The sequence below is a fragment of the Crinia signifera genome, chromosome 4, assembly GCF_055691185.1.
Source record: "Crinia signifera chromosome 4, ASM5569118v1, whole genome shotgun sequence".
In the NCBI taxonomy this organism is placed as follows: domain Eukaryota; kingdom Metazoa; phylum Chordata; class Amphibia; order Anura; family Myobatrachidae; genus Crinia; species Crinia signifera.
This window is the reverse complement of record NC_139220.1, coordinates 142,825,370-142,835,642: the sequence shown is the minus strand read 5'-3', so window position 1 is coordinate 142,835,642 and position 10,273 is coordinate 142,825,370. Positions and strand designations below refer to the sequence as shown.

Here is a 10,273-nt window from a genome sequence, read left to right as displayed (position 1 = left end):
CATGGCATCATACATCTGCCCCACTATGACATACACGGAATCATTCATCACTAATCTAGCCATATCCATTACAGCTCTCCCTGCACCACCTCTCTGAGTCATTGTGGAAGACACAGTCATACTCGGACTAGACATTGTACCGGATTCAGCCCTGATCACTGGGCTGCGAGTGTTCAGAGCCCACCGATCAGGTAAAACACTACCCTATCCAGCCATCTGCCTTTTCTGGGGCACTCCCAGAAAACATTGGCATTACACTCCCAAAGCTCCCGGCGCCTGTCAATCAACTTGTGAACAGCCAACAATGGCTATCCGCTGCCGGCTGCGATTGCATGGACAGCTTGCGCAAGTGCACTGCATACCGGTTATTCAATAACTTAAGCTTCAAATTCACAGCCTAGAGTACGGATCTGAATGAGGCAGTGGAGCCCTGGTGATCCAGAGTACAGTTGCTGTGGTGGAGAAGTGGGGATGGGGAGCGATGGGGGGGGGGGGGGTATCGGTGTGCGCCACTGGTGCACAGCTGGAGGCAGCACTGGGGCAATCCCAATTAATCAGTGGTATGCCCAGAAATCTCAGGAGAGCCCGCTCCTGCAGCGCAGCTCAGCCCGATAAATTTCTGGGCATACCACTGAAGAGGTTAATACAGAGTGATTGACAGTAAGGAACCATTTGGGGAGGTAACGGGGAGTAAAGGCAACACTACAGGAGTACACAACAATTTTCAGGGCAGTATCTGCCTTCAGCTACAATCAGGCATGTAGAGAAACATGGTGCCAGCGTCGCTACTGCCTCGGACAGTCTATGGGGGGAATTTACTATGGACAGTCTATGGGTGGGAATTCTATTTAACATGAGATGTTGCTATGGGCAACCAATCAGATCTATCTATTAACTTCTAGAAGGTGCTAAATAAATAAGTAGATTCTGATTGGTTGCCAAAAGCAACATCCGGTGTGAAACAGAACTCTCATTTTAGTAAATTTCCCCCTATGTGACCAAAGACTTGGTTGATGTTCCCCGATATTGTGCTTATGGAGCTCATGTCTTTCTGTCTGGTTTATGTCACATGCAACCATGAAATCAGCCATTCATGATGCCTGGAACCATCAAATATGGAGGATTGCAGTGCATCATGGGAACTGGTGGAGTCCCTGTGCTTGAATACCATTTTTTATTCTATGTAAATGGTGGTAGAAGCTACAGTATAGTAAAAAAAAAATCCTTAACTATTAGGGAGGTACCGTAAGTAACTATTACAGTTAACCTGAACTAAAAGCTGCAATCTACTAAACAACACTGAAAGTACATTATGACTAATAACGTATGGTCAATTTCCCCCAATCAGACTTAACGCAAGGACAGTAACAATACAGATACGGCACAGACTGTCCATTAATATCCACCAATGAGAGCAGAAACGAATAGTATCTTCTTGAATCCAGAAGTTTTTTTTCTTTCAGACTTGCATCAATCCCCTCCAGAGATCATCTACTCCATGTTAATACTTCTAATAATAAAACAGTGGCATGTGGTAAAGTATAAATAACAAACCCTTGTACAAAAAAGTGTTTTATAGTTCACATATTGGTGCCAACAGCAGTCTTTGGATTGATCTAGCATCTTGTATTAGAGGATTTCCATCCACGCTGGCATCCAGCCAAAGGCAGGCGTCGTGTATGCGTTAGGCAACACAGGGGTTAATGGTGCTTGGAAGAAGAGGAGTTGTGGATCCAGTCAGATATAATGAGTGACATGCTTCCAATCATAAATATGAACCCAACGATAAGGAAAACAAGAGCCTACAAGACAAGACATAAATACATGAGTCATGTATTCTGTGTTCTCACATGTAATACATATGAATATATTATACCCTAAAAAGAAAGGTTTGCTTGATAATATTTTGATTTTACAAACGTAAACATAATATCACAATATTTCAGATTGCTAGTGGCAAAGTAGCACCCTCTACTGTCATGAATGTCTTATATCATAGTCATCATTCATACCGCCAATGGTTCCAGGAGTAATGATTCATTGTTGAAATGTTCTGCCTGTACATTCCATGGGTGTGTTGCACAGTGTTATCAAGTCTGCACACACTACATAGTGATAGCTTGAGAAAGCGCTGGTGCATTTTTTTTATGGTCATTAAGAAAACGGAAGTCATATTGCTTAAAAGAAGACATTATTAACCCTTTCAGGTCCAACGTCTAGTCAGGCTCAACAGACCCAGTGCTACCAGCAGACCCAGTGGTGCGTCACTTTAAAATAAGAACATTAACATTGTTCAACGTTCAATGTAGACCATTTGTGAATAAAAGAAAAACAACCACATTTACAATTAATTTAAACATTTAAACCAGACTGTTTGAATTGCAAAAAAAAGTTATTAAGTTGACATTAAAACATATTTACTGCAAGGTGCTCCTCATTCTAAAGATTATAAGGGGAAATTTACTAAGATGTTTATTCTACTTCACATGTGATGTTGCTATGGGCAACCAATCAGAATCTACTTATTTATTTACCACCTCGAGTCTAGAAGTTAGTAGACAGGATCTGATTGGTTTTCCATAACAACATTACATGTGAAGTAGATTTCCCATCTTAGTAAATTTCCCCCATAGCATCATAGAATTTTGTGGATTTTTTTCCCCTCAATCTAGAAATCCGTACACATTGTTCTTGCTGAGTTCACCTTACATTATAACACACACAGACAGGAAACGTAGCACAATGTGACAGTTAGTCATATTTCTTTGATATCGTCAAGGAGCAAAGCTCCCTCTGCTGGTAAAAGAATGGAATTGTAAATGCAGTAATTTTCCACACAGTATGACTAATTTATTAATGAAATGACAGGCCGTATCTGCTCTTTATAAAGACATTTTACCTCGCTGACATAAGAATAGCATAACAGTTTACTATCGCAAGTCAGTATTTTATCATTTCTATGCTATTTTTAGAAGGGGCTTTTCTTTTTAAGTATTATTACTTACCCCAATTTTCTGTGGTGAACGGAAAGGTTCTTTTTTCACAATTCGTAAATAAAAGGCAGCTGGAAGAATAAAGATCAACATTGTTGCCGCAGAAGCCCCTACAGTGAAAAAGAAAATCCACAATTTAATTTTGTTAAGTTCATTTTATATTGCTGACCTGATTTCTGTGCTTTACCAGTTTAAGGGCCAGAAGTACTAAGCTTGAAAAGTGGTAAAATTAAGCCAATCAGCTCCTAACTGTCATGTCACAGACTGTTTGAAAAATGATAGGTAGGAGCTGATTGGTTGGATCTTTATCACTCTCTATTTTATCACTTTTCAAGGCTGTCGACAGTGAAAATTTTGACAGTCATAATGTTGAGGCCAAAATGATAACACTGATATTGTTAGCTATAAAGCAGCACACTTGCTATTCTGGATATACAGTAAATCTGGAGTATATATTATTGATATACAGCTGGCCATATGAGATGGACAAACAAGCAGTGGAGACTCATAACTTTTGGGGGTGGGGGGTGCCACTAGCCGCAACCGCGTGGGGATACCACAATGCAGGCACACACCCCTGCCGCCACCGTTCCTCCTGGTCCCTGCAGCGTTCCCGGCACCCGTGATATGATGACAGGCTCCGGGACTGGCGCATGCGCAGTACAAACCTCTGTACTGCGCATGCAGCGAGATTCTATGGACTGCTTCTGCAACAGCCTGTAGAAAGGCGTCCCGGAGGGAGGGAACACCTTCCAAAGGGACTGAATTGGGTGACTGGCAGGTCTGACTTCCAATAGGAAGTCACTACCAGTCAAAGTGAAGCCAGTGCAGTCTCACAGACTGCATCTGGCTTCACTACAGTGGTGGATTTTACCTGGGGGGGGGGGGGGGGGGGGGGCTGCAGCCCTGCCGCCCATAGGTAAAACTAAATATATGCTTTAAAAAAAAGTATTTTCTGAATACATTTTTATGATTACAAATGTGTATTGTATAAATAACTGTGATATTCTTATTAACTTCAAGTTTGATTTCAGATGTGGAAGTATGGACATCAAACCATTATTGTTGTTTTTAATTGCCTTTAAAAAATGTTTCTATGTTAGTTAAAAAGGCTAATTAATGTAAATTTGCATGATTAAAAGGTGACGTGAGCTGTAATGCACACTGATTATTTTCTCAACCTTTTTATCCACAATGGCACAACAATGCACACAATTAAATAGAACATAATTCTAATAACATACCTATGAATCCAAAGATATCCTTAATAGTTGGCACAAATATAACTAGAGTGTTGTTGAGGGCCAGGAGTACGAATGCTATGAGGAAATGCCTTAGCAAATTGAATGGTCTTCCGGGAAATAACATTGCGGAGACTGAAGAACGGATCTGGAGAAAAACAAAAACATACTTATAACGACTATATACTATATATGGCTAGTGTCCGTGAGTCTCCGAAACACTGCCTTCTGTTGGCAGAGAGTGAAACTACATCTTTCTCAATCATGCAAACACAGAAGGTAGAAATATATTGAAAGGCACATGGTTTCCAGTTGGTGGGGAAAAATGTAGGATATATAGAGACAATTGTAAGATGGCGCCTAATGTTATAAGCCCTTATTTAGAACAACTCTATAGGGTTAACGACAATAAGCAATCCAGAAAGTCCTTGTTTGTATTTATTTTCATGAAAAGTCTTTTTAGTTCATAAAAGGTGATAACATTTCACATTAGGAAGATTTTTTTTTACATAATATTATTTACATTTGTGGACATGGATGAAATTGAGTCAATGTAGAGAAGATTCCAACGTGTTTTGCCTACATGAAACTTCATCAGGGGTCTTTCAAGCATGTAAAGAATTACAAAGAAGGTGCTTCGCAGAAAATGTAAGTATTTCAATGTTTGGTTTTCAACAATCCTTTAATCAATATTAGCTGATTTTGATAGTTTCACTGATAAAAAGGGTTTTAATAGGCCTTGTATGTGGGTGAATGGCTTAAAACAATATTAGTGGTCCTATTGCAGAGTACCATTGGATAACCAAAATTCTATGGACCAAACACTAAGAATGGACATTAGAGATGTGACCTAATGTGTAGAAGCTTCTACACATTAGGACACATTACCATTCATACCTTACCCTGCATGATATAGACAGGGGTATCACTGTCATGTACAGTAGCACATATCTTTGCATTCCTATGTGGGAGAAGTGGTGTCAGCACACATAAGTGCTACATGACAGTGGCGCCCCTGTCTATACCATTTAGGGTAAAGTATTAAGGGTAACTGGCACTTAAGGTGGCCATACACACGCAGATTTATCTTCAGATCTGTCTGGTTTTAACAAAAACATGGTTATGGATGAGCGCAAATGACAGTTGACTATTTCCTTGGAAATGCTGGAAAACTGACAAACTGTCACTCATCCATAACCATGCTTTTGTTCCAACCAGCCAGATCTGAAGATAAATCTTACTAGTGTATGGGCACCTTAACTTTCCCTATACCTGAACATACCTCCCAACTGTCACGATTCCGTCGGGACAGTCCCGATTTTCGGGTCCTGTCCCGACGTCCCACCCGCGGCAGGCATTGTCCCGCTGCGGGGGGGTGGCAGTTGGGAGACCCCCCAATGTAGTAGAATAGACGCTGTGCGCATGCGCACAGCGTCTATTCTCGTATGAAAATGAGGTTGCGGCTAATTAGCATAAGCCGCGCCCTCATTTGCATACGCCATGCCCCCTTTTCGGGCGCTCGCGCGGTCTTCACATGAAAAGTTGGGAGGTATGCCTGAAGCTATCATTTTCAACAGCTTCCATGTTACAGACTGGGTTAGAAAATTGACAGGTGGGAGCTGATTGGCTAGTTGATTATCACTCTCCATTTTATCACTTTTCGAAAGCCATATTGTGTAAGTGTATGGGCCCCTTAGGGGAAAGATAAACCTACTTGTAAATAGTATATACAGTACTGTAACAACTGTTTCTAAAAAAAAAAAATGCTACTAAACTAAATAAGGTTATATTATAATACAGAAAAGTCTAAAAGATAGTTAAAATTAGCAAAAGCAACTAATTTACACCAATATCAAAACAGATTACTTTAGGTAATTTGTGACTGTATTGATTACTGAAACTACGTCTGATAATGTAATGAAGATTCCGGCTTCCTATTTCCCCTGCATGTGGGGAAGTCAGCTAAAGGAATTTATCCACCACACACACACATATATATATATATATATATATATATATATATATATATATATATATATATATATATATATATATATATATATATATATATATATATATATATATATATATATATATATAAAGTATTCACAACAAAGCTTAGCTGTGTATTCTACAGGCACGCTGAACATTCTTCTCCACATTTACACAACTACTGTACTGCTGGGCTGTGATGGATCTACCAGACAAAATGTAAGGCACACATCAGCTGAAGGAAAGTAGGTGAAAGTTCAGAAGTGGTTACTAGCAGATTACATTACTCTGGCAGAATGTTCTGGGTGTGGAGAGGAAGCTGTTGCTATAATAATTAACCTGAATTATACAAATAATCTGTAGTAATAGGTGTAGTGTATTTTTTATTAATGGAACTGGATTAACTGGTTTAGTGGAGTTTGTCCTACTCCTATATTAATATGGATATGTGCCATACAGTTTTCTAGAAGCAATGTTTTTATATATATTGTTTAAAATTATATAAGCATTTTTTTTATTAGGAAACTAAGACTTTCTGTTCTCTTTTTTTAGCCTTCTATGCTGGGAATTTAGGGTGGTAGGTATATTGCATATTCTGCATCCACATATGTTATGATTTGCAGCCAATAGCACTGGCTTTGCCTAGTACACCGACCATAAATAATTAGAACTTGTCCTGAATCATTAACCCAAGGCACCTCCTCAAGTGTCCCAAGACAACCCAGGGTGCAACTGGCCATCGATAGTGTATGAATGATCATTGATGATTTTGCATATCGATGGTCATCCATTTTCTCTGATTGAGTGGCCTATGGGCCAGTGAAAATGTGGGGGCAGTGCTTTGCAGGTGTTGGGGGGGGGGGGGGGGGGGGGGTGTGAAGCTATGCTCCGTGTCCCGGCACTGTAGGGAAAAAGCAAAAATGAAACTATTCGTTTAAGCTTGACATCGATGGTGGGAAACCATCTGGTTTTCCCCCATCGATGAAAAAACTATTTGACATCGGCCATAAACCATCGATGTTTTCTAGTCATCAATGGTCATCCCTAGCACACAGTTTGGGAACCACTGACATAAGGATTGATTTGTGCACAAGTTTAGAGATACACAAGTTTTATTTACTGATACCGTAGAAAGTTGTAAACTATGCATATGAGACACACACACACACACATGTGTAAAATGTGAAATTAATTTATAAGGTTTAAACTTTAAATATACCAAAGTATTTATCGTGAAATAACAAGACTATAAAATAAATGATATATTGCTATAAGCTGGTCATTACTGGTCATAAAGCCGCCACTATGATTAAAAGGATTGAGCGCAGGCTAATATTTAGCTAAAATAACATGATCATAAATCGCTATCACAAATGCTAGTTCCGCCACCTATACGTTGGGTTATTAACAAGAGGTGAAAGTGAGTGACCACCTGTTTCCTGTTTGTCACAGCAATTCTTTCTGTTTGATTTTATTTAAACTTGCACTACAATGTGTCACTCAGAAATTAGCAAACAGCTTTATGCAAAAGACTTTAAAGAAGTCTTTAAAAATCTCCGCTTTCAGCACAGAAACTTAAGGAATGATTCTGGTTGGTTTGCAAAAGCAAACTCCTTCTTTAATGGACAAAACCATGTGCACTGCAGGTGGGGCAGATGTAACATGTGCAGAGAGAGTTACATTTCAGTGAATTATTATGTTTCTGTGCAGAGTAAATTCTGGCTGCTTTATTTTTACACTGCAATATAGATTTCAACACACCCCACCGGAATATAACTTTCTATGCATGTTACATCTGCCCCACCTGCAGTGCACATGGTTTTGTCCATTAAAGAAGGAGTTTGCCTTTGCAATCCAACCTGAATTAGACCCTCAGACCTCTCTTTCAGACAAATGAAGCAATGCAGAGAATCGTGGTGGCGCAGATATCCTAACTGGTGTGGGCTCTGGACATTGAACCACTACTTTTGTTTAGTATGGAGCTTAACAATTAAATATATGTATAATATGGCTGGACAGTTCTAAACACAACATAGAATGGCTAGATCTGAAATCAATGACACTTTTCAGAGTGCAACATTTCATGCTTTAGGAATCCAATGGGTCAATTATGATTTTTCACAGGTCCAGTCTCTACCACTGTTTTGTGTACAGGAGAAACATTAAAGGTGCCCATACACGGTCCAAGGGTGCCGTGCGATGCAATGCACCCTCCCGCGGGCATCCCATCGCACATCATATAAAGTCTGTGCATCTCATGCTTTTAGCTTCGGATCGCATCGCACGCAAATCGCATGTGATGTGATCTAGTTCAAAACGCACCGAAATATTGTACAGTGTATGGGCACCTTTAGTGTTTCTCCTGTATCTGGCACTCTACCTAAATGAATATGTCCACAAGTCACTATATATTTATTTTTTGAAAGATGCAAATCACATAAAATAATTAAACATATTTATATTATACAACTATTACAAGTCGGCAAGGGCGTATCTACCATAGGTGCAAGGGGTGCAGCTGCTATGGGGCCCAGAGCTGAAGGGGGTCCATCTTTACTGTGTAAGTAATATGGTTTACATACATTTATCACCATCAGTTGCTAAATAAGGGGCCCTTACAAACTTTTGCTATGGGGCCTACGAATATCTAGGTATATCCATCTAACAAAACAATCCAATTATTCTTTGTATATATTCGTTTTTTGTATCTTGTGGCCTGTGGCCAGTAAGATATGGTTTTCCGAAGAATCTAAAACACATTTTTTCCCTTCTCAGGTATTTCTGTATGACTGCGTTATTTATTACCCTGGTGAGATGGATATATTCAGTGTCAGACTCGAGCTCAGAGATTCTCAATGCAAGCCCCAGGCAGCCTACACAGGCCTGATTGTACATGCGGAACACAGTCAAAAAAAAGTTCAATGTTCAGTGTATCATTTGGTACAGTATAGTTATATGTTGCATTTGATTCCTAAATGGTTCTTCTAACTGATTTGTGAGAATGAGATAAATAATCAATAGCAGTGCATGGATCCACAGATAAGGCACGGGCTAATAATGTGGACGTGATAAATATTTCTGTGAATATGTCTAGAGGCCGTTCTACATTCTTCAGAATCACTGTCAGTCCAACAATTGCTGACGATATTTATATAGAGTGACAGGTGAAATGCTCTACTGTAGCCACTAGATATTTAAGAAATTGAGGTTAACAGCTCCCTAGATGGATTCCCAAATAGCACGTTTTCTTTCCATACTGTAGGTCCCGTTTTACAGCAATCCCTGGTTAGTGTATAAATTAATGTTAAATTATCATTGCTGGAAACATTGAAAGAAGTAACATTGTAAATATACACACACACACACACACACACACACAGGCGGAACTACCATTGGTGCGGCAGGTGCATTGCACTGGGGCCCCTGAGGACTAAGGGGCCCACTACTGCCACCCACTGCTGTGTGTCATATTGTCAATCTTGGTTGGAGTGGAGTAGGGGGGCCCAAATTGTATTTTTGCACCCACAAGTTCCACCACTGTGTGCGCACACGCACACACACACACACACACACACACGTGGGTGGCTATAATTTGGGGTATTGTGGACCACCTGCAGTCTGCAATCATCCTCTGCCTGGACATTTCTGGTGGCTGGTAGACCTACACACAGGGCGACTGTGATAAGCGATCTGCGCAATGCTGAATTGATAGCTCAGCAAGATCACTCAGTACACAGTGACGTGTCAGTAATGTGTGCTGAGCGATCTCTCAGGGCCAGTGTTCTCCGGTAAGAACACTGGCCCTGACTGGTGACCTGACTAGATTTAGCGAGCATGCAGGATATTCATCATCCTGGCAACAGCAACACCTGGAGCGATGTGGGGTAATTTTCTAAGCAATCTAGTCAGATCACTTAGACAATGGGCTGAAATCGCCCCTTGTGTAGGCCCCATAAAGGGGCAGACAAGATGATATAAGTGGTTCTTATCTGCTATCAAGATATATGTGTCTATGATCCTCTACCATACAACTGTGTTATACTCAGC

General features: G+C 40.2%; 1 protein-coding gene across 2 annotated transcripts in view; it reads right to left on the bottom strand.

Annotated features, from left to right (window-relative positions):
- Positions 1–221: 221 nt before the first annotated feature.
- Positions 222–10,273, bottom strand: part of SLC38A4 (solute carrier family 38 member 4) — an 82,088-nt gene continuing 72,036 nt past the window's right edge. For both annotated transcript variants that reach the window (XM_083182644.1, XM_083182643.1), the window contains exons 14-16: positions 4,238–4,382; positions 3,006–3,103; positions 222–1,802 (exon numbers count right to left, since the gene is read on the bottom strand). In XM_083182644.1, coding sequence (XP_083038770.1) covers positions 1,701–1,802; positions 3,006–3,103; positions 4,238–4,382 — 345 coding nt within the window. In that variant the 3' untranslated portion in view covers positions 222–1,700. The remainder of the gene's footprint in view (positions 1,803–3,005; positions 3,104–4,237; positions 4,383–10,273) is intronic.